Genomic DNA, 24,065 nt, shown 5'->3' on the forward strand with positions numbered 1-24,065 from the left:
GAGGAAGAAGATGAAGAGGAAGAAGGAGGAGGAGAAGGAGGAGGAGAAGAAGAAGAGGAAGGAGAAGAAGGAGAAGAAGAAGTAGAAGAAGAAGGAGGAGGGGGAGGGGAGGAGGAAGGGGAAAAGGAAGGGGAAGAGGAAGGGGATGGGGAAGAAGAGGAAGAAGATGAAGAGTAAGAAGGAGGAGAAGAAGAGAAGAAGAAGAGGAAGAAGAAGAGGAGGAAGAGGAGAGGGAAGAAGGAGGAGGCGGAGAAGAGGAGGAGGAAGGGGAAGAGGAAGGGGAAAGGGAGGAAGAGGAAGGGGAAGAAGAAGGAGAAGGAGAAGAAGAAGAAGAGGAAGAAGAGGAGGCAGAGGCAGAGGCAGCGGCAGCAGCCAGCAGGGACAGCCACACCTCCCTGGAGCTTACCTACTGGGCTCCAGGTCCTGCTCTGAGAGACACTCTGGTCTCCAACTGATCAATCTCCTCTCTCCGTACCTCTGGAGAGTTTCCACTGGTGAGAGGCCACCATCCCAGCAATGTCTTCCTGCTCCCGTCAGCACAGCCTCCACCAGTTAGGAATTATCCCCAGGCAGGTACCGGAGCACCTGTGGCAGATCTCCCCCTACCTTCCCAGGGCCTGACGCCATTGCAGGTGCAGGTGGCTGGGGAGAGGCAAAGGAAGAAACCTCAGTTCTCATGAAAGTCACGGTGAAAGGAGCCCTCCCTCCCTCCACCAGACAGGTTGATTTCTGTAAAAGTCCTGGGAAACTGCAAGGAGTAGGAATGACAGAGACTTCGAGTGATGATGGTCAGAGTCTTCGGGGGGCCTGAAGGCTGAGTCCCAACTCCACCAGCTCTCTGGGCCCCTCCTAGTATTGCTGGGAGACAGCAAGAAGAAGGCTCCAGCCCCTCCCAAGTGGTCTGAGACTGCAGAGGCCGCCTGGGCTGGTCAGCCTCCCGGAGCTCTCAGCCCCCAACCCCTCCCCAGCTTCTCTGCCCTTGCCACCTCCAAAGCAGGGGAACTGTCCAGGACTACATTTACTCTAGCAAACTATTGTTTCCAGATGGCTTGGGGCCAAAGCCATGTCATTTGCTGCAGTCTCTGCATAGAACAGCTGGGCCAGCAGGATGCCTGGGGACACCGCAGGGTCTCTGAGAGAGGCTGCAGAGTTCCCAGCAGCAGTACAGTGTGTCGCTGTGGCTGTCCACCATCTCCAGGCCCTGCGGCTGGTCCCTCCACCCCCTTCACCTGCTCTGAGCCATTTCCCATGGAGGTGATGCAGAGCCTGTGCAGGGAGAGAGGCTCCAGTCCTGGCACTGACAAGCATTTAGCCAGGGAAGGGGCACTACTGGAGGAGTGAGGGGAACTTACATCTTCCATACCCATATCCTGCCATGGGGAACAGAGACAAGTTTTGGCTCTGCCACCAAAGGACCCTGTGACATCAGCAAACTTGGGCCTTAGTTTCTCTAGTAGAAATGAGTATAGAAACTGGTATAAACCAATATAGCTCTCTAGTTCCTTTCCTTCAAGGTGGGTTTATAAAGCCTCTTCGGTTTGTACTTTTAGTGTTTAGCAATCATCAAGTGATGTAGAATTGAGTCTCTTAGTATAAAAGATATGCTATACTAAGTTACAGCGTTGTATAGTTACCAAGTATTGACAATAACTATATACACTAAGATATCTTAGTATAGAAGATGCTTATTAGATATAACTAATATGCTTATTCTGATTTATATCTAACCTTCTATATGGAATATCTTCTATATTCTATGTGATGTCTATGTATTTTCTTATTTAATCTCCACAGCAACTCTGCAGAGGTACTGTTATTACTCCCGTTTTACAGATGAGGAAACTGAGACTCAGTAATGAATTAGAATTAAATTTGGTGGCCAATGACAGGATACCACAGGTAGCAGGGCTTAAGCAAGATAGCTTTCAAGATTGCTGAAAGCTATATATTTATTTATCTAATATGTAGAAGTCAAGAGATAGTTACCCACAGTGGTTCTTTTTGTTTTTGTTTTTGTTTTTGTTTTGAGACGGAGTCTCGCTCTGTCACCTAGGCTGGAGTGCTGTGGTGCGATCTTGCTCACTGCAAGCTCCGCCTCCCGGGTTCACGCCATTCTCCTGCCTCAGCCTCCCCAGTAGCTGGGACTACAGACCCCCGCCACCACGCCCGGCTAATTTTTTGTACTTTTAGAAGAGATAGGGTTTCACCATGTTAGCCAGGATGGTCTCGATCTCCTGACCTCGTGATCCGCCCGCCTCAGCCTCCCGAAGTGCTGGGATTACAGGTGTGAGCCACCGTGCCTGGCCAGTTACCCACAGTGGTTCTAAAGCTCTCAGTGTCAGGGATCCCAGGTCCTCCTATCTTGTCGCTTTATCCTTCATTCCCAAGGTCACCTCATTATCCCAGAGGACCACACCTTCTCTTTATAGACGGTCCCAGAAGTTGTCTGTGCCTCTTCTGCTTACACTTCATTGGCCAGAACATAGTCACACGGGCACATCTAGCAGCAAGGGAGGCTGGCAAATGTAGTGATTGTTTTGGGTGATCCTCTGCCCATGAAAGTTTGGCGCTTTATTGCAATAAAGGCAGTTAAGGGTGGTTAAGAACATAGACTTTCCATCAAGTGAGACTGCCTGGGTTTAATCCTGTCTCCATCACTTACCAATGGTTACCCTGGGTAATTCATTCATTATTTATTCAACAACAGTCATTGAGCATCTACTCTGTCCCAGGCATTGTTCTGGGAACTAGGGATACAGCAGTGAGCAAAAAGACAAAGATGTCTGCCCTTGTGGAATTGATATTAGAGTAGAGGGAAATAAATGAGCTAATAACACATAATGTGTTGGGGAGTACTCTGTGCTGGGAGAAGGACAAAGCCGGGAAGACACAGGAAGTGCATGTTTACACAGGGACTGGGTAGTGCCTAGAAGGAGCTGACACTTGAATAAAGACCTAGAGGATCTCTAGGTGAGAGTGTCCCGAGGACGGGGAGCCTCCGTACAAAGGCCCTGAGGCAAGAGTGTGTCAGCTTGATTGAGCAAGGAGGCAGAGTGACGGCGGGCTGACTTGGGGATCAGGACCTGGATTCTGCTCTGGGTAAGACGGGGCTGCAAGAAGAGGGCAATGAGGAAGGAATGACAACAGATCACCTGGGCTGTTGTGCTGGGAATAGACGTCACGGGGCAGAGAGAGAAGAGGGAAGCTCAGCAAGAGACTGCCAGGGCGAGCTGGAGAGAGGCAATGGTGGCCGGGCTAGGGTGGGGTAGTGCATGAGAAATGGGGGAAGCTGGGAGGATTTGCCAACCCATCACCTGTGTGGTGCAAGGGAGAGAGGTAAGGGTGATTCCAGGTTGGCCTGAGTGGCTGGAAGAGTCCCGAAGAGTCCCAATTCCCAGGGAGGGGACAGCTGTGAGTGCAGCAGGTCTAGGGGTAAGGGCTGGGGAGGGAAGCATGAGGAGCCTGGGCTTGGACATGTAGAATATGAGGAACTATTGGGTAAGAGCAGAAAGGCAGGTGCATGTGTGAGCCTGGAGTTCGGGGAGAAACCCAGGGTGGAGACATACATTTGGCATTCATTAGCCTATAGGTGAGATTTAAAGGTTGCAATGAGCTGAAATGAGATTAAGGAGGTAAGTAGGGTTATTTAATCTCTGCATGCCTCAGTTTCATCATCTCTGAAGGATTAAATCCAGTGAACTGCAAAGCGCTTAGACCACTGCCTGGCCACAGCAAAAACATCTGTGCTTGTTGTGGTGGTGATTATTATAATTCACTCAGGCAGCTGTGTTTACCACCCAGTGAGGGGCTTGGGTGATCGTGCTGGGAGCTCTGGGAGAGCGGTGCTGAGAATGCCGGACATCGCCTCACTTGCCATTCAAGGCCTTCACAACTCGCCCACCTTCCAGACTTAACCCCTGATACTTCTCCGCTCAGGCCTCCCCGCAGCCTCTGCTCCCATCACACCGTGCCAGTCACTCTGGCCAAGCACCCCAGAGTGGCTCCTCTGCCGCTGTCCCTGCCTGGCATCCCAGGGTGACTCCATCTCTGCCGCTGTCCCTGGCTCCCCAGGGTGCCTCGGTCTCTGCCCACTGGTGGCCCGGCACCTCCTCCACCCGCCGTCCCTCCAGGTCATGCTCTTCCAAGGCCTGTTGAGAAGACCAATTTAGGCAGCCCTGAGGGATAAAGGACACCCCTCAAGGTGGCTCTGTGGGAAATAGGGTCAGGTGGACCCTGGCTGTTCAGTGCTCAGGAGGTTTATGTAATGACCCTATTTTATGGCCCTAAAAGGAGGACCCAAGGCCTGGCCAAGCTCAGGGCAGCACTCCCCGACTGGTGGGACAGGCGGTGGGCACTTCCGAGTGCCGTCCTGGAAGGCAGGGGCCCTGGGCTGTGGCTGCAGTTGAGGAAGCAGCAGCCGGCACACACGGGAGTCAGTGCGGCCCCTAGAAGTCCAGGAAGTCCCGGTGCCACCCCCACTGTCACCCACCCCAGAGTCCCCAGGGCTCCCCGCGGCCGGAACCCTCTGGGCACAGCAGGGCCACGGCAGCTTCCTGGGCTATTTTAGAGGGGATTTGAAATGTGTGGAGCCCGCCGTGGTCTGCAGGCTCCCTGTCCCGTTACCCTTTTTCTGACAGCTGTGGCTTGCCTGGGATGAAGAAATGGTGCCTGTTCTTGCCCATTTCTGGACTCCATTTCAGGAAGGAGGCTGCACGGGGGTGGAGGGAATATTGCCTCTTGTCCCCTTAACACTTTAGGGCACAGCCAGGGTCAGTATGGCTAGCTCCTCTGTGGAGAGGCTACAAGGACCACTGTCCCCCCTTCACTGCAGAGGTGAGGGCACATGCCCAGATCACACAGCTACTGCATCTGGACAGCAGCAGGGACTGGCACCCAGGCCTTCCGACTCCAGATCCAGGCCGCCCTCTGCTCCACACTGCCTGGCAACCATATAACCCCCTGTGCCTCAGTTTCTTTTTGGTAAAAGACTAATAAAAGGTTGATTGTGAAGATTCAGTGACTTCAAGCTCCCAGGAGAGGTCTGAGCATATAGTACACACACAATCAATACTTACTACCACTGGTATTTCTGACAGGTTATTGAGCACCCATGTGTGACCCGCCTGGGAGACCTGGGCTCTGGGGGGCCTCCCAGAGGCTAATGGGCATCTGTGGGGTCCTGGCTGGTGACGTGTCCCCCAGGACTCCTCAAGTCCTCTTCCTATTCAGCGCCCATCTCCCTCTAATGCAGGTCTGGCCTCTTCTTTGCAGATTTTAATGAGAATGGCTTCATTGATGAGGAGGACCTGCAGAGGATCATCCTGCGGCTGCTGAACAGTGATGACATGTCTGAGGACCTGCTGATGGACCTCACGAACCACGTGTGTGCTGGGGGCTGGGAGCTGGTGGCTGGGGCTGGGGATGGGGCCATGTTGTCACCCAAAGCCCCCAGATGTCAAGCCACCCTCTTGGGAGGAGATCCAGGGCCAGTCTGAGTCCGATGACACATTGGCCTTTGGTGCACACATTCCCTGGGGGCTGCCAAGGGGACAGGCAGCTCAGGGTGCCCTGAGGAATGGGCACACAGAGGGAGGCAACTGCCCCTCGACTTTCTGTCCTTCCTCCAAGACCTGTCCAGGGTCTCCAGAACACTGAGCCCAACCCACCCACTCGAGGGACCTCCCTACATGAGAGGGACTGCCAGTGGCGGGCCAACAGCAGCTTAGCCTCAGAGGGACCCCTCTCAACATCCCCTCCTCACACTGTCTCAGCACAACACAGTGCCCAGGTGTCCCGGAGTGACAAACACGAAGACGGCCCTACAAACTCAAGTCAGGGCATGGATCTCGGCTTTCAGAACATGACAAGTGTCCAGCATTTCCAGTCTCGATGGGGACTAGAAGGAAGATAAAACCATGAGCACTGTTGAGGGAGTCACCACCACCTCCCTGCCTGCCTGGGCTCCCTGTAGTGCAGAGCCCCTGTGTGTACTGGTTGGCGGGGCAGGTGGGGGACACTCTTGTTCTCTCACTGCCAGGCTGGTGCTGGAGGCCCCAGGAGTGAGTGGCAGCCAGTAGGGTCCAAAGCTTTGGTGCACGTGACCTAATCTCTGTGGGGCCACTGGGGTCAGGGGACCTGGGAGACAAGTGTTAAGCATGTGGCAGAGCCCCTGGTATGTGGCGTTTCCCTCCACCCCGTGCCCCACCTCACTGCCTGACACCGGGTTCCACTCAGCCACCTTCTGTGCTCCCTGGCCAGGTCCTGAGTGAGTCAGATCTGGACAATGACAACATGCTGTCCTTCTCAGAGTTTGAACATGCGATGGCCAAGTCTCCGGATTTCATGAAGTAAGGTATTCTGGAGGGGGCGGGACTGCCCAGAAGAGTGGGTTGGGGGGGGCATGAAGGGCCCCCCGATCTCTCCTCACCCCATGGGACATCTCAGTCTTCCCAAGGAGGCTGAGTTTCCAGAATACTTTGCAGATTCTTTCAGAATCAGCAAAACTGGAGCTTCTGAGAAATTAGGTAACCCTGGGGTATTAAAAGGCAGAGGAGAGGATTGGATCCCAGGCTTTGAGAATGACATGACAGCTCCAACCTCAGAGCATTCCCTGTGCCAGCCGACACACCTCTGTGCTTCTCCTGAGGCCCACTGGACTCCTGATGACCCCACTGCCTCCAGCAGCCAACTGGGAGTTGGCGGTTTCAGGGGGGATCAGAAGATGCTGGTGGTGGAGCTCATAGAAGAAAAGAAACAATGAGAGAAGCATCCAATTCTATTTCTTAGAGCAAGAGGGGCCCAAAGGGTCTTCTGAGGCCCAAACATCCTTGAGAAGATTGGCCATCTCCAGATCTCCCTGGCCATGTTGAAGTCTTTTTGGGGTGCTGCCGCTTTCGGGAGATGCATGCCCCCTGGAGGCAGTGCGCGCCATGGAGGACGAGCCGGGTGGAGCTGGCGTCTCCCGCTCCTGGGTCCGACTCTGCCCCTGGTCTCAGAGGCGCGCTGATTTCACGTGTGCCCACTCAAGGTGCTTTTACAGATGAAGGGAAACAGAACTAAGAGCTAGACTCAGCCAGCACCAGGGCAGGAGCCCGGGGCTGCCGGGTCCCTCTGTGCCAATGTCTCTGCTTCCCATCAGCCTTCCACGCTCACTCAGTGCTGTGCACCAGCTGTCTCTGCTTTGTCAGACACAAGACCATGCATGGCCTCCCTGCAGTGGTCAAGTTTATACCTCCTCGGTCTTGAGTGACCTTCAGTGACTCCTAAGTAACACCTCTCAGCTCTGACTCCAAATCCCCAGAGACAGGATCCGAGTGGCCATGGTCAGGGGTCCTCCCCTCTTCTGACTGCCTGGATGAGGAGGGGGCTCCTCATTCCAACAGGCCTGCTAGGACCTGTGGCCTGGGTGGCCCCTCTCTAAAAGGATGCACACTTGGGACCACCCCGGCCAAAGGTAACTCCTCTTGTTCTGTCACAGCCCAGCACGTAATGAAGCTGGCACCCTGACTGCTCGGAGTTTCGCTTTGAATCTCTTCCATTTCTTTCCACTGATGCGAGCACCACAAGGTTCCTTCTGGTGCCCTGCCTTTGCCTTGCGGTGATGCTGAAAGAAGCTTAAAGAAGGTTTGGGGTTGCTTTGGGACAGCTGCAAAGTGGCTGTTGCCCAGAGAAAGGGACATGAGATGCAGGCCAGGGAGGGAGCCTCCAGGACTACTGTGAACCCAGGAGTCAGAGGGCCCCTTGGACCTGCGGGCTCACGTGGCTCACGGGATTCTTTCTTTCAGCTCCTTTCGGATTCACTTCTGGGGATGCTGATGTAGCTGCAAATACCTGACGTGGCAGCCTCGAGGGAGACCACTGGCATCGAACCCCCTCCAGCAGTGGAGGGAGCTGGTCTGAAGTATGACTTTGTCCTGGGCCCACCCTCCCCTCTAGAATATTGTTTATTAGATAAAATAAAAGAAAGACCTGTTCCTGAGCCCACCAGATCATCACTTTTTAAATGCAGGATCATACACGGTACTTTTTATTAAGAGCTGCCCATTCCAGGGCTTCCGTGTGCCAGCGACATCAAGCAGGCTGGGGTGGCAATCTTTTTGAGGGAATAGTTCAAATCTCAACCCGTGTCATAGCAGGGGACCAAGCCAAATGGGATGAAGGTCCCTAGCAAGATAGAGGGCCTTCCCTCCCTTCCTCAAAACCCCCGACCCCCAGCACCTCGCACTGCAGAGCTGCACAGAGACGTGCACATAGCAGCCATTCCAGCCGGCGCCCGGCTCCCCACTCCGCTTCTGAGGGAGAAGGCATCTTGGCCCTGATTGTGGGACCAGCAATCAGTTTATTTGCTTTGCTATTCAGCCAAGCCCTGGAATGAATTTGGCCACCACAGAGAGCCTTTGGGGTCCAGCTCCTCAGGGACTTGGAGACACAGAAGCCCCCCACTGGGTTTTTCTTATTTACATTATCCTGGGGGAGGTGTCTAATCTAATCGCTGGCTACAGAGGAGGGGCTGCTCCAGCCCCAGGTGTACTTGAACCTGGCTGTGTTCCCCTTGCCATTAGGTCCTGACTCACCTGTTCAAGGACAATAAGGGCCTTGTCGTTTAATGGAGTGCCCTTGATCAAATCCAAGAGGTGCTGGAATGTTGGAGAAGGTCCCCACCTTGGTCTGAGGTCCCCATCCCTGATCCTGTCCCTGAGGGGCTCTCACCCCCGTCCTGCCCCTGCCCCAGCAGGCAGGAGCCTCCTGGGAGGTAGGAAGCAGCAGCCTGGTGGGAGCGGATCCTCCAGACCTCAAAGACCACCCCAGGCATGTGGCCTCAGCATCCATGCCCAGCATCCATTTCTGGCCTGGGGCCCCGAAACATAGGAATTCCTGGAAGAGTGGCCTGGTCCTAGGTCATTCCCTCCCATCCTCTTCTAGAAACAGCTTCAGGGGTAGATGCCGCATCCACCCGTCCAAGCCAGCCTCGGCAGAATGCAGAAGGTGCCTGCTGCGCACAGCTTCTTCTCCCAGGCTCCACCCTCCACAGGCTCTTTCAGGATCCCAAGGTTTATGTCTTCCCTGCCCCTCAGTCTCCACATGGACCACAAGCAGGCTGTGGTCCTGGAAAAACCAGGACTTGGGAGTCAGAAAGACCTGAGTTCAAATTCTGGCTGTGATACTTCCCAACTGTGTAAGCTTGGGCAACTTTCTCACCCTCACCCTCTCTGCGCCTCAGTGTCTTTATCAGTAAAGTGGGGATAATAACACTTCTTCCCTCACAAGTGATCGTGTGGACCAAACGATGCCAAGTCAGGGCTCCGATGAAAATTCCTTTCCAATCATACCCAGCACGATTATTCTGGGGCCACTTCCCCTTCATTCTTAGACCGGGGTAACTGGACTTCCTTGCTTATACCAGTAGAATCAGGTGGGAGGTCTCTGTACCTGAGTGGCCTGCCACTAAGGCTAGGGAACCCTACATTCCTCAGTTCAACTTGCCCCATCTTGGGGAGAAGGTAGCTGGACCTGTCAGGTAGCCGGACACCACTTTTGCTCGGCTTCAGTCCCTGGGACAGAGCTTTCCGCAGGCCCGTAGGACACAATGCTGTGTGACTTTCAGGGGGCATTTCCTGCTGTGGCCGAGTGTCCCTGGGATCCAGAGGAGAGGTGGGTAGGATGGTCACGGCTAAAGGTTTTATTCCAGGGAAGCCGGGCTGGTCTCCACCCAGGATCCCAGGCATCAGGAACCTGGTCTCATGCTCTGAACTCGAAGTAGCAGTCTCTCCTCTTCCGCTCTTGCGGGGAGACCCTCTTCCCTGACGGAAAGGTCTGGTAGGTCTTCAGGCTCTCGGGGGCTACTCTCAAAAGCTGCCACTTCTTCTTCGGGCACAGAGGAGGCCTAGGGGTGAGGATGGGACTGATGTTATGCAGTGTGCCAGGGAAAGAGGGTGACGCATGCCCACCCACAGCCCCATGTGCCAACTTTCCAGCTTATGCTGGCCTGCTGGCTACTCGTCAGCTTAACACCTGATAGGTCCCCCTGGACTTGGGGTGGGAATAACCTGTATTTACATAGTGGCACAGTGGTGAAGAGTGAGGGCACAGATGTCAGACAGACCTGGGATGGACTCTGGTCCCAACTCCTGCTAGAAGTGTGCATATTTAAGAATGGCTCAGTGGTGGTATCCCCCTCTTAGCATTGACTTGAGGAATAAATGCAGTAATGCATGTAAAGCTCTGGACAAGGAGTAATCACACAGCAAATGTTCTAAGAAATGATGATGGTGCTGATGGAGGGGATTCCAGGAGGGAGGGGTTTGCCCCAGGCCGGTCACTGACCCTCTTCTCCCAACCACCTGGTTGGTCATTTGCATTCAGTGTGAAACTGTCAGCAGCAGTGCAAGTGGCCAGGCAACTTGAAGAAGGAACAGAGTTGAGGTGTCCTGCTTTCCCCATGGTGATGGGGGTGGGGGCAGATCCTGGCCAGAGCTGTCTCAAGAGGATACCTGTCCACAGGAGAGTCCCACTCTACTCCAGGGACGGACTGGCTCAGAGCCATCCCAAGATTAGAGAGAGCCCCCTGAGTCCTAGAGGTGGTGATGGGAGATGCTGCTTCCTTTCCAAGCTCTGCCTCCAACCATCCAGGCCATGCAGCACAAGTTCCCCAGGTGATAAATGAACCTCGGGTTCCCTTTTTTGTAAAATGATCCTATCTTGCAGAAAGGAACTTTTGGATGCAGTGAAGCCTGTTTCTATAAAAACCATTAAACTTATGAAAACAGATGCTGCTTTATCAGTAAGGATGATGGTGAATCTCAGGACTCTGAGGCAAGCAGGAAGTGGTCGGTATGGAGCTAAATCCCAAGCTCTATCCACTGACCTTGCAGGCCAGGTACCACCCACCACCCTATCCCATCCCAGGACACCTCGTGTGAGTTAGTGATACCCCTGCCTGCGCTTCGGGAAGGAGAGAGCACAGAAACCACAGTACCCAGGTCATCTTTCAGGGCAGAGTGGGCCTTCCCTGGAAAAAGGAGCTCTCCTAGATAAAAGTAGTGAGGGGCAGGAGGCAAGGAACTTTCCTATTTTGTTAGATGGACAGAAAGTCCTTAGGAGAACATTTTCCAAATGTGGACGGGGCTGGGGGAAGATTCCAGCTCGGTGTAGTGCCCTCTGTATCCACCAGAGGGCAGCAGCTCCTTACTGCTCTCTGCATGGGCGCCCGCGTTAGGACTAGTGTAGCTGCCAGGCTGCCTTTGCAGGCAGGGCATCAATCCGCAGATTCAGGCCCACTGAGCTTACGGAGTTTCTCCCAAATTCCCAGTGCATCTGGCCAGGAAAGCACTCTTCGTGATTTACCCATTCAGGCTACCAGCATCCCCCCTGAGGCTGCCAATGCCCTGACCCCCTTGCTCCGCAACCATCACTCTCTGCACCGCACATTTTAGGGCAAGATCCTCAACTCATTTCTCAGTCTGTGCGCTGTGCATGCCTGGCCGAGAGCAGGTGCACCATGGGTGCGTTTGTTGACTGCGTGGATGAAGGGAGGGCAGGGACTCACAACTCACAGGACAGTGGGGAGGGGGTAGTGTTCCGGCTCCCTCACGGGCAGCACAAAGTAGGGGACTCGAGGCACCGTGCCTGTCTTGTCTTGATAGTACTTCCGATGCTGCTGGACTGCCTATGGTTCAATCAAGGAAGAGATGACAGGTTGTTAGTCTGGAGGACTGACTGCAGGCACCTGCAGTCCATACCTTGCTGCACCTGGGCAGGGTTGGGGGCCACCTCTCCTAATGCCCCTGGAGGAGTCCCGGAGTTGCTGGGGTCCCAACTCAATTGCCAACCAGCTGGTTGTCCTCACTGAGCCTCAACTTCTCATCTGCCTAATGGGAATAATGACACCGACCAGACCAGCTTTGCTACAGAGCGTAAATGAAACAAGGGACCAGCTCGGACCAAATACAAGAACTCAGCCCTGCAGGCATACGCACACCTGCTGTGCACACAGGCACCATGTCTGCCTGGCCTGTGTTTGCTCCCTTCTCTCCTTCCGCCTGTATGGGGCATGTTCTGTTGAGCGCCAAGATGGAGGGAAAGGCTTTGGCAGACCCCCCGAGATGGTCGCATATGCATCAGAGGCTGGTGGCATTGACCTCCTCCTCTCCCGAGGAAGTTGCCTTACTCATACAAGTTCTCTGCCCTGGGGCCAGGACATACCTTGTCCTTGCAATCAGGCTAGACGGGGAGGCTTGCGAGAGAAGGTGATGGAGAGAGTAAGGTTTTGGGAACACAGGAGAGAATGAATCCGTATCCCTGCCAAGGGCATAAGGGCCAGCTCAGGCCCATGCACCTGTGGTCTCTGGGAATGTGTCTGAACCACATCCAGGGAGGCTTTACCAGCCCAAACAGCAGGACAAGAACAACAGGGATATGGGTAGGTCCCCATCCTCGGGCTTACTCCCTGCAGGGCAGTCTCTTCCAGCCTGGGGCTGAGGGTGACTCAGAGCATGCCCCCAGGGGGGCTGCAGGGTAGGGAGGGGTTGAACAGGCTCTTGGATGCGAGTGGATAAAACACCGTGGGGCTGGACCTGGGGCAGGGGGCTCTAGTGGGGCCTTTGTTCGTGTTATTCATCTGGTGGGTGGATCTTAGACCTTTTACTCACCTCGAAAATATATGGCATTCCACAGATTCAAGAGACTCCAGGGGGAGGTAAGGGCAGGAGCATCCCTAGAGACCCCTAGCTGCACTGGCAGTGGGGGTGAGCAGGAATTGGTGATCCAGAAGCCCCAGGATGTGGGGAGAGATCAGGGGGGCAAAGTCCTAAGCCTCCCCACTCCCTTTAGCCAAACCCTCCATGCTCCCTGCTGGCTCAGGGGCTCTGAGAAAGGAAATCAAGACACTGTGGCAGGTACGAGGTGTCCCCCAGTCTCTGGCCATCACTTCCTTCCCGTGGTGGGGGCAGGTGGGCAGGAGGGGAGGCCACAGGGCAGCCCCGCACAGCTTACCTGGTAGAAGTTTGTGAGCTCTGTGGATCGGTGGCTATCCAGGTTGAAGCGAGTGTAGCTGGGCTTGTGCAGCCAGCGGTCCCGGGTGCTCGCGCGCTCCATCAGCAGGAGGTTGGGGTTGGTGGAGAAGATGGTGGGGAAGTGGCCGCCTTGGCTGAAAGGAGTGTGGCTCTTCTCCATGGCTGTGTTGCGGTGGTCCTGGAAGTACTTGAGGGTGGTGGTGCCATAGGGAGCGCCAAAGGAGAAGGCCACAGTGGGGACGTGGCCTTGGTACCTGCCGATCGCGGAGGAGGTAGTGGAGCCACAGATCAATGAAGGGCCCCAGGTCTGTTCCAAGAGAGGCCCTTAAAAGTGGAGGGTGCGGTGGCTCATGTCTGTAATCCCAGCATGTTGGGAAGCTGAGGCAGGAAGAACACTTGAGCCCAGGAGTTCTGAGACCAGCCTGGGCAACACAGTGAGACTCTGTCTCTATATAAAAACATAATAATAATTAAGAAAAAAAAAAAAAAAGAAGAAGAAGGGTAGAGTCAGGAGAGCCTGGTAGCCATCTTTGGCCCTGAGAGGCTTCCCAAGGTGCACTGACCTGCTCAGGTCTTTGGGGAAGGCCAAGTCCAAGGGACTCTGGGCCTCTCCCTCCCCACAGAGGTCTTTCCTAGATGCTCCTCTCTCCAGACCAGGAGCTTACGCAGGGGCCAGAACACCAGATACACCCTGGTCAATGCTGTAGGCAAATCACTGCCCCTCCAGGGGCCCGCATTTACTTAGGCGATGGCCTGAAGATGCAAAGGCCTCCTCTGGCTCCCCCATTCTGCGGTTATCTCATGAAAGGGTAGGGGGAGTATGAGAAGTGAGTGGGGGCCCAGTGAGTGAAAGGCGATGGGTGGGAGATGTGGTGTCGCAAGGCCTAGGCTCAGCATGCTGCAGCCTTGCTCCCGGCACAGCAGCCTCCCAATGCGCTCCTCAGGCAGCCTGGAGACCTGACCAAGGTGCTGGAGCTCTGAGCGCCTACAAGGAGTCTTCCACCCTCTGCGACCGAGGAGGTTCCATGAGAGGGACAGGAGATGGGCGAGAGGAGGCCTTGGTGACACAGGCACCCTAGAGACCCCTGGTCAAATGAGACTCGCTCCAAGAGCTAAAGACTTATTTTGACAAAACAAGGGAGAGTCGGCAACACCCAGAGAGTACCGGCGCCACATTCGCGGCCAATGCGGAAGCTTGGCGAGCAGCACGGCCGTGTGCCCCCCTGCACGCCTCACTCTCCGGGGTGTGACTTCTGCTCCATGAGGCCCTTGAAATCGCTCTTCCCAAGGCCGCCTGTGCTCTTGCTGCTGCAGGTCGGTGGACACGCTCTGTCTTGCTGGGCCTTCCGGTAACACAGGGCATGGCCCACCTCTCCCTTCCTGAAACACTGCTCTTGGTTTGGATGACACCTTTGCTCCTTTCTGTTGCTTTCACCGATATCTCTGACCACACCTTCATGAGCCTTCTCCTCTGCCCGCCTCTTAAGCACTGGTGAACCTCCGGGGTCTGTCTTGGGTGATGGCAGCCATGCCATGGCCATAGCCACCTCCTGTGTGCAGATGACCCCAGTCCACAGCTCCAACCTGGGAGTTCTCTCCAAGCCTTAGGCTGCTATGTACAATTGCACACCAGACATCTCCCTTGGATGTCTCCCAGGCTTGATCTCCCACCCCCACCTTCCCTGACAGTCTGGTCCCATCTCTGTGAAAAGTAACCCCTAGCCGTCTAAGTCAGAAACTGACACATCCACCTCACCCACATCTAGTCAGTCACCAAGTCCGGTAGCTCTATCCGAGCCTACTGAGCCCAGCTGTGTGCCCTTGTACCTGGACTGTGGTCGTAACAACCTCACTGTTCTAACTGCACCAGACCCCTGCCCCTGCAATCCCTTCTGCACCAGACTGAACTTCAGTTCAGAGTCAGATCCTTGGCGTGGCATTCGAGGCCATCTGTGATCTGACCCTGGCCCAGCTCTCCAACCTCATCAGCTCCCCTACACCCCAGTCCTGCAGAATCACTGCAGCCATCTAGATATAACTCTGTCCCCCCACTCTCGCCTCTTCTGGGGTCTTTCCCTGTGCTTTAGGCCTCGGTCTCACCAACAGAATGGGCGCTGCCTGGAATTAGATAGCAACGCACGGTTTCCTTCTTTTTGTCTTCAGGAAAAAGGCAAGGAAGTGAAGCCGAGTGACTGCTGACAGGCCTGCCCACTGTAGGGAAGGTCACACAAAGTGAGTCCTTCCCTGGCTCCTGGTCCCACCACCCTCAACAGCTCTGCCTTCCTGGGGTCTCACAGCATCCGGCATTGGCTGGGCCAGAGCCGCGATGAGGCTGCAGAGGGGAGAGGCTCCACCCCAGCTGCACAGGCCCCCCTCCAGCCTCACTACTCACATCCCTGGATGCCACAGAGGCGCTGCCCTTGACACCGTGACCCTGGCGGTCTTGACTCTTCTCCACCCACCTCAGTGCCCTTCCTCCTCGGCCCCCTGAGTTCCCCACGGAGGCCAGGTCTCCTCCGGAACTGGGAAGACAGAGGAATTGGTGGGTGCCTTGCTGTCTCTCCAGTGAGGCTGGGTGGTCACCTTGGCCACTCCAGGAGACACAGTCCTCCTCCCAGCCTGGGTACCACTCCTGGGTCTGGAGCTCCTGCTCTGGCTTCACCCAAGGCCTCACTGTCCCATCTGTCTCTCCCTATCTCTCTCAGCCTCTGCCCTTCTTCCATCATCTTTAATGTCCCCCTCCCTCTTGGCCTCTTCCCCTCTGCCTGTAAGCGGGCTTGAGCCGTGGTTCCTAGGTTGTAGATTTCTGCAGTGAGGGCTGGTGCCCGTTTATAGGCAGAGGGGATGCAACCAAGAGAGGAGACGTTAAAGATGGTGAAGAGGAAGGCGGGATTGCAGATTCCCTCCTTCTGGAGCTCGCTAAGGAATACGCTGCACCTTCTGCCTGATTTCTCAACTCACACCCTTTCCTTGACCTCCCTTAGTCTGCCTTCAGACCCACCACTGAAACGTGAACCTCTACATCTAAATTAAGGTCATGTTAGATCCTGCTGTTGCCAAATCCAATGTCCTTGGCCCACACTGTCCCGCTGCAACATTGGCACCGATGAAGAAACTTCTTTGGGAAAAAACCTAACCTGAGACGTGCAAGCAGGTTCCTGAGAGCACTTTGTGCTGTAGATGAAGCTGAATCAAGATATAGATTCGATAAATTAAGATGTCAAAGACAAGCGATGGGGAGATGCAGTCTCCTCTATCCTGAGGGCTCCTCCCACGTGGAGGGGAGGTTCCTCCCACACCGGAACCATCTCCCAGCCCCACATGCTCTTGGGCACTGGAGGTGGAGGAATACCTGGCTGGTGAGTCACTGGGAAACACTGGGCAGCCTGTGACCCGCCCCTCCCCTCCCTCCTCCTCCTCCTCGGAAGCAAGGAAGCCCGCTCCGCCCCTCTGAGCCTTAGGCTTTAGATGGACAGGCACTGCCCGTGGGAAGGAGGCTGGGCTCAGCGCAGTCCCGCCTGTTTCATTCTAAGGTTGTGTTCACCCCGTTCTCTAACAGCCACGTTCCTCTTCCATCTTCTTTCTCAAGTGGTTCGGAACTTAGGGAATGGAAGAGATGCTGGTCACCAGGTGCTGCCAACCCCAGCAAAAAGATGAAGCGATAGAATGAAAGGCAAAGTAGGATACCCACAGCATTCCGCAGGGAAAAGAACGCAACCCAAGAATACCACACCAGCCAGGCGGTCACGGGGGTACAAAGTCACCCTTTCCTAGCACGAAAGGGCTCAGCGACCAAAGCACTCACAAGCTCTTCTTGAAAGTCATGTTCAGTGACAAAATCCTGCCAACCAAGAGATGATTCAAAAGAAAAAGAAAAAAACCAACTTGGTAATGTAGAACCTCTGTTAGAGTGAGTGGTGGTGAGCTTCAAATCTATTTAAGTGCAGAACCAGGAATAGCAACTAGGTGAATGCTGGTTACAGAACGGAATGTAAATGTTATAAAACCTGTCAAAGTAAAACTAATTTAAGCAACCAAAATTAGGGGGTGGGTGGAGGGGAGATGGGGGTGCACTTACTAAGAATCTCTTTAAATCGGAGTCAACCCATGGCATCTAAAATTGAAACACGTCGTTAGAAAAAAGTACAACATAATGGCTGTAGCCCTTTGATGGTTTTTATCCTCTCTCTGTCTCCTATAGAGGGATCTTTTTGTACTAATATCTCTTGTGATGAATTAACACTTATCTCAAATCCACCTATTCTTCCATTTTGCTGCAGTTTCTTTCTCTTCAGTTAAGTTCTATTAAGATTTGATTTCATGCATTTCATTTTAAAATAGCAAATATGGTACGATTATATTTTTATAAAGTTGCTTTTGTCTGTTTTTATATCCATCCATCCATCCATCCATTCACTCCTCCATCTAGTCCTTTATCTGAATATACACATAACGTCTATGGCCATACCACACTGAGCATGCCTGATCTCATCTGAATATACACGTAAAGAGAAACTCTGAATAAAATTCACCAAATGTTAACCCTGGATAATTCAGGGTGTTTGGATTTGGGGTGATTTGTTGCTTTCTTCTTTGTACACACATCATTTTTTAAAAACAGAGTCAAATGGCATGAAACATTAATTTATCAGGAACCTGCTGTGTGCTGGCAACACAGTAAGTGCTGGGAACACAAAGATCCATGGTGCCCAGCCTGCCTTCCCCGAGCCCAGTCCTTCCCCGACCCCAGTCCTTACTCGGTGTTTATTGACTCATGGGGTGCATGTGTCAGGGGCCGTGCTGAGCTGGCCTGGGTACAACCAGCTCCAACCCAAGTGGGACCGCGGTCAAGGCTCTAGTGCTATCACCCACAAGGAGGGAAGGCCATTCCCAGGGTGGGTACTGGAGGAGCTCCATGATGAGTTTCCACTGGGGTGAGGCTTTGAGGAGAGCCCCAGGGCAGGGGGAGCCCCTGAGTCTGGCTCCTTTCCCAGGCGATGGTGTTGCTCCACGGTCCTCTTCTCTTTTCAGGGACCCATTCCTTCTGGGAGATCTCATCTATGTTAGACTTCCAGTGTGTCCCGTGTGTCAATGACAGCTAGATCTGGGTCTCCAGCCTCTACCATTCTGGCAATGGATCCACGTGTCTGGCTGCCCGCACAAGGCCAGGCCACCACGCCACAGACCCAGCGCCACTGAAACTGCTCTTCCTCCAGTATACCCCTGCCCCCTCCAACCTCCACCTAAGCCAGAAACTCGATGGCCCTGTGTCCTCTCTTCTCCATCACCCTCCACATCTGACCTCCCTCTAAGTCCTGCTTAGGCCTCTCCTTAGCCACTGGCCTGTGGCCCTCGTCCGTCCCACTGCTACGAGCCTCCCTCATTGCTTGCCTGGACAATCTCCAGTCTCCTCCCTGGTCTCCTAGACCAAGCATCACCCCCTCCAGCCTGCTGTCCACACAACACCAGAGCCATCCTTCCTCTCCTCCATCACTTCCCTGTAGGTGCCCTGGGCCCCAGCAGCCTTACTTCCAGTCTCCAGGGCCCCACGTACTCTTCAGGCCTCTGGGCCTTTGCACGGAGTTCCTCTACCGGGGATGCATTTTCCCTCTTGCCCACCTGGGGATCTGCCACCCACTGCAAAGGATCCATGCCCCCTGCTGCCTCTCCTGACTGCATACCCTGTACCTAGCACTTGCTTCGCTGGGAGGACTGTCATCCTTAAGTCCACACTCAGACCCGAATGAACTTGTCTCTTCTGCTAATCCATGCTGTCCTTTATCCTTGGCACCTGGCACATGACAAGTGCTCAACAAATGTTCACTGGAGGAGGCAGAATTCCAGAAACTCTGGGGGCACCATGCCCTGGAGTCCTGATTTAAGAGGAGTGTGGCTCCGATCAGCAGAGCACATGTTGGCATGAAGCATCCCGCCCACAGGGGTGTTGGGCTCCTCTGAAGAAAGGAGCCATAGAAAAATGATGTGTTCTCGTGATTCTTCTCTTCGCCCCCAAGCTCTCTGCCATACTCCTCCTCTGCTCCCTGCTTCTCCACCTTCTCTGAATGCCAAGATATTTGCATCCCAATAGAATAGAAGCTCTCTCCTCCGCAATCCTCCTGAGTTCTGCCTGGATTCTGTTCAGGGCTTGCTGCTCAGACAGGTGTGTGTGTGCGCACACACACTTGCATACATGTGGAGGTTCACATTCTTTAGCACTCAGTGGGCACATCTTGGCAAGCTAGGTCTGTGTCCCTTGTATGCACCTGCATTTGTATTCCTTTGAGCATGCCCCGAGCTCCACAGTGGAGCCTTCTGCCATCGTGTTTGTGTTGATCTGTGGCAGGCCAAGGTAAGGAGGAACAGAGAGGAATGGCAAGTTTTATAACAGGGCATCGAGTGGTCCCAATGGCAGCATCTGCTGTATTGGCTGGTGCCACCACACCTCCCCTTCAACCCCTTCATCTGCCCCCATCCACCACCCTGTCCCTCCATCCATCTGTACACTACATAAGCCAGGAGACTGTGCCAAGCCGGGCCCCTGGGCAATGGTCACATGTGGATTCTAAGTCCCACTGTGGGTTACTGTGTGAAAAGGAGCAGTCCCTTCCCTGCCTTTTAATAGAACTGCTTGGCCCCACAGCCAACATTAAAACTAATTACCACGAGCCATCGGGGATCCCATGATCAGCCTTATTAACTGATTAACCAGTGACTATTTGGCATGTCCCCATTCCACAATGCATCCTGTCCTCCACAACATCTCCTACTGAGGACGGTTCTGATCAGATCCTTCCCCAGGGCAAAATCCTTCAAGGGCTCCCCATTGCCTGTGACACCAAGCACAAGCAAGGCCAGGGGTCAGTCCCTGCGTGCGAGGGCCTCTGTGAGAGGTCTTTCCAGTCGCATCATCCTCTGTCAGATCCCAGCTTTCCCACTCCAGCCGAAGAGGCCATTTGCTGCTTTGAAAGAACACCCTTCTGGCACCTCCACACCATCTTTTTTCTCAAGCCACATCCTTCATCCAGAAGGCTCTGCTCTCCTCGTTTCCCACATTGTGATCTTACCCATCCTTCGAAGTCCATCTTGAATGCCCTCTTTCCCATGAAGCCTCCATGACCCAGTCCATAGACCCTGCCTGTCCGCTCCGTGGAGCTGTCTTTGCCCTTTGCACGTCTCCTATGTCTCAGTTCATAATGTTTTTCTTTCTTTTTTTTTTTTTTTTTGAGACTGAGTCTCACTCTGTCACCCAGGCTGGATGCAGTGGCACGATCCTCACTGCAACCTCCATCTCCCGGGTTCAAGCAATTCTCCTGCCTCAGCCTCCCAAGTAGCCTGGATTACAGGTGCCCACCACCATGCCCAGCCAATTTTTGTATTTTTAGTAGAGATGGGATTTCGCCATGTTGGCCAGGCTAGTCTTGAAGTCCTGACCTCAGGTAATCCACCCTGCCTTGGCCACCCAAAGTTCTGGGATTATAGGCGTGAGCCACCACACTTGGCTTCAGTTCACATTTTTTCATATCACAATAATCTGAGCCACTGGAATATTCTTTCTGTATGAATTATAGGCTCTCTGGGGAGGGAGGGTTCTGTTGTACTCATACTGGCATGCTTGGCATTCCCTGCACCCAGTGGATGCTCTGTAAATATCTGTTGAATGGAATTGACAAATGGTGGCACATTTTAAATGGTTGGTCTTTCTTCTGGAGAGAAGGGGGATCCCTGTTGCAAAGCTCAAGTCTTCAAGAGTCCCTGATCACTTGTTCTTAGGGGGCTCCCCAGTTCCTCAAGGTTGAGAGGCACCAGTTACCTATGAAATGTCCTTGAACAGCTCAGAGTTGAATTCCAGGAAAGAGATAGGGGCTGGCCTTGGGGCAGAGGTCCTGGGAAGGGGGTGGGGAATGACATGGCTTATGAATCCTCCAGAAGAGAAGATACTGCAGCAGAGAAAGGCAGGTGAGTGGCCAGAGGCCCCCTAAGTGTGTGAGGCCCTTTGAGACCAGGCTGCCTCCTGGGGTGATAGAGAGGGAAGCTCCCTGTGGGGACAGGGCCCAGAGGGAGAAGAATTGAGGGGCTGTAGAATTTACTTTCTGCTTCTGTATTTTGGGCTTGAATCTGGGACAATGATCTGTTCCCTCAGGTGGAAATGAGAACAGGACAACGAAAGTAGCACCTGCTGTGCCTTCAGTCAGACCTCTCAGCCTGGGGGCGGGGGTGTGCCAAGGAGAATGGCACAGGCTCCACACAAGGAGGCCCTTCTTTCAAATACTTGAAAACAGGACCACACCTGCCAGTTTGTCAACAGTGGTCTGCATTGCAAGGGGCCATAGAAATTCGCAGACGAGTGTTCTTGTCCCTGGTTACATCTTAGAATTGCCTGGGAGGATTAAAAACTCCTGCAGCCCTAGCCCAGCCCAACCAATGACATCAGAATCTCTAGATGGGGCCTGAGCTCAGGTCATAGTTAAAGCTCCCCAGGAGATTCTAATACTAACGAATGGGCAAAAGGGGTCCCCTACCTCTCCCTGGGCAGATGGCCTTTGTTTCATACCCCAAGATGCACTGGCCTGTTTGGAGGGCTGCACCTCTGGTGCCAGGGCCTGGGTTGAAGTGGAAGGGGTTTTGGAAATGCAAATGCTTTGGGAACCCTCCCTTCCCAAGCCTGGCCTGACCTCTCTCCCTGAAGGGTAAGGCCCCAGGCCCCAGGAAGCTGGCAGGGTGTATTACTCTGTTCCCACACTGCTATAAAGAACTGCCTAAAACTGGGTAATTTATAAAGAAAAGAGGTTTGATGGACTAATAATAGTTCCGCAGGGCTGGGGAAGCCTCAGGAAACTTACAGTCATGGCAGAAAGGGAAGCAAACATGTCCTTATTCACATGGCGGCAGGAGAGAGAAATGGGTGCCCAACAAATGGGGAGCCCCTTATAAAACCATCCAATCTTGTGAGAAAATAACTCTCATGAGAACAGGATGGGGGAACTCCTCCCATGATTCAATTATCTCCACCTGGTCCCTCCTGTGATGTAGGGATTATGGAAACTACAATTCAAGATGAGATTTGGGTGGCAACACAGCCAAACCGTATCACAGGGGCAGGCAGTAGTGGGCTGCAGGCAGTAGTGGGCTGCAGGCAGTGCCTACTGGCTTCAAGGGAATCAACTTCTAAATTTTCAGGAATTTGTTAAGTCTGTTAATAAGCCAGTATTAAATATCAAATTATATTAAATTACAATTAAATATGTTCTATTAGGCCAGGCATGGTGGCTCCTATAATCCCAGCACTTTGGGAGGCTGAGGCAGGCAAATGGCTTGAGCCCAAGAGTTCGAGATCAGCCTGGGCAGCCCTGTCTCTACAAAAAATACAAAAATTAGCCAGGCATGGTGGTGCACACCTGTGGTCCCAGCTACTCAGGAGGCTGAGGTGGGAGGATCACTTGAGCCCAGAAGGTTAAGGCTATAGTGAGCTGTGATCGTGCCACTGCACTCAAGCCTGGGTGACAGAGTAAGGCTCTGTCTCAGAGGGAAGAAAAACACACTAAAACCAAACGAGATAAATAGTCAAAACTCCTCACTTCCTAATTATTTTACCACATTACTATCACCTGTGTTTGAGGTTGTCATGTCCACCGTATCTGTGGGGTGGAAATATTATATAATGCTGCACAGCTGTGCATTCATCCCTCCCCAACTCTGCAATTAAGGACACTATGTTGATAGTTTGAAATCAGCTTTGGTGAGAGTATTTATACCACAGATATGGATGAATGTTACAAATCAAAGCAGTTTTGCTCCAGAGAACTGGTTGTTAAACATTTGCCAGTACACCACTGTGTGTGTTTGCTGTACAGGGATTCTAGGGATGGGGACACAACCACCTTTGTGAGACCACTCTCCTGACAATTGAGTGGAACACACTGATTTTAAGATCACAGGCCCCTGAGGTCTCCAAGGTCCAGCTCAGTGACAGGTGCGGGCACAACTGCCACCCCAGGCAGACAGAGAGAGGGGCTGGGAGCAAATCCTCCTTCCCTCACTCTTGATGACAGCCACTGGGCAGGAGCTGTGGGCATGGGGCACAGGGGCAGTCTGGGCATGAATGAATGCATGGTGCAGGCCAGGGGTCTGCACTGAGAGCCGGGTGAGGCGTGGCCGGAAACAGAGAATGAGGAGTGGATGCCACCCAGATCCTGCAAGCAGGAAGCTTGGATCCTCACTGAGGCCAATCTCATCCCTTCAAACCCCTTCAAATCTCAGGGACTCTAACCCGAGAGCTCCTGCCCACTGCGGGAATAGCACCCAGGCCAGGCGCAGGCAGGCACTGCCTGCGCAAAGTGCCTAGGAACTGTGTCCCCAGGAACAGCAAGGGACCAAATGGAGCGCCCTGGCCGGCGAGGCTGAAGACCAGCTTTGTTATTGTCTCGTGTTTCCCGGGGTTCCTGGAACCAGGTCTTGAACACAGTAGAGATCTAACGAATGATAACAGCTAACAATGACCAAGTGCCAGGCTTTAGGCATGTTAACTAACTGAAACCTCTTCAAGCTGCACACCATGATCATCCCCATTGAACAGACAAGGTAGGTGAGGCAGAGGGGTAAATAACCTGCCCAGGGTAAGGAAGTGATGGAGCCAGGATTTGTACCAGGCAGGCTGGCTCCAGAGTCCATCTCTTACTGTCGACCCCAATCCCTCCCTGCTAAATGAGGGAGGCAGGTGAAATGCCACATGAGGGTTGGGGAGATATTGGGGTGAGTTGGGGTGTTGAAGTCACAAAGACGAGGCTCAGCAACTTGCTGAATGACTTGGGCAAGCTGCTCATTCCTTATCTGAGTTATTGTGATGATTTTTAAAAAGAAGAAGAAGTGAGCTGAGATTGTGCCACTGCACTCCAGCCTGAGCGACAGAGCGAGACTCTGTCTCAAAAAAAGAAAGAGAGAAAGAAAGAAAGAAAGAAGGAAGGAAGGGGAGAAAGAAAGAAGGAGAGAGACAGAGAAGGAAAGAAATAAAGAAAGAAGGAAAGAAAGAAAGAAAGAAAGAAAGAAAGAAAGAAAGAA

At 53.4% G+C, this 24,065-nt stretch overlaps 2 protein-coding genes across 2 annotated transcripts in view; one reads left to right on the plus strand and one right to left on the minus strand.

The window, feature by feature from the left end:
• Nucleotides 1-7,981, plus strand: part of CIB4 (calcium and integrin binding family member 4) — a 59,595-nt gene extending 51,614 nt beyond the window's left edge. The window contains exons 5-7 of the mRNA XM_011972668.1: nt 5,272-5,381; nt 6,259-6,347; nt 7,785-7,981. Of these exons, the coding sequence (XP_011828058.1) occupies nt 5,272-5,381; nt 6,259-6,347; nt 7,785-7,815 (230 nt within the window). The 3' untranslated portion in view covers nt 7,816-7,981. The remainder of the gene's footprint in view (nt 1-5,271; nt 5,382-6,258; nt 6,348-7,784) is intronic.
• Nucleotides 7,982-9,661: 1,680 nt separating this feature from the next.
• Nucleotides 9,662-24,065, minus strand: part of LOC105534005 (chromosome unknown open reading frame, human C2orf70) — a 17,321-nt gene continuing 2,917 nt past the window's right edge. Inside the window, exons 2-4 of the mRNA XM_011972669.1 lie at nt 12,991-13,264; nt 11,553-11,665; nt 9,662-9,883 (exon numbers count right to left, since the gene is read on the minus strand). Of these exons, the coding sequence (XP_011828059.1) occupies nt 9,739-9,883; nt 11,553-11,665; nt 12,991-13,264 (532 nt within the window). The 3' untranslated portion in view covers nt 9,662-9,738. The remainder of the gene's footprint in view (nt 9,884-11,552; nt 11,666-12,990; nt 13,265-24,065) is intronic.

Source organism: Mandrillus leucophaeus, unplaced genomic scaffold (genome assembly GCF_000951045.1).
Source record: "Mandrillus leucophaeus isolate KB7577 unplaced genomic scaffold, Mleu.le_1.0 Scaffold13, whole genome shotgun sequence".
NCBI classification, from domain to species: Eukaryota; Metazoa; Chordata; class Mammalia; order Primates; family Cercopithecidae; genus Mandrillus; species Mandrillus leucophaeus.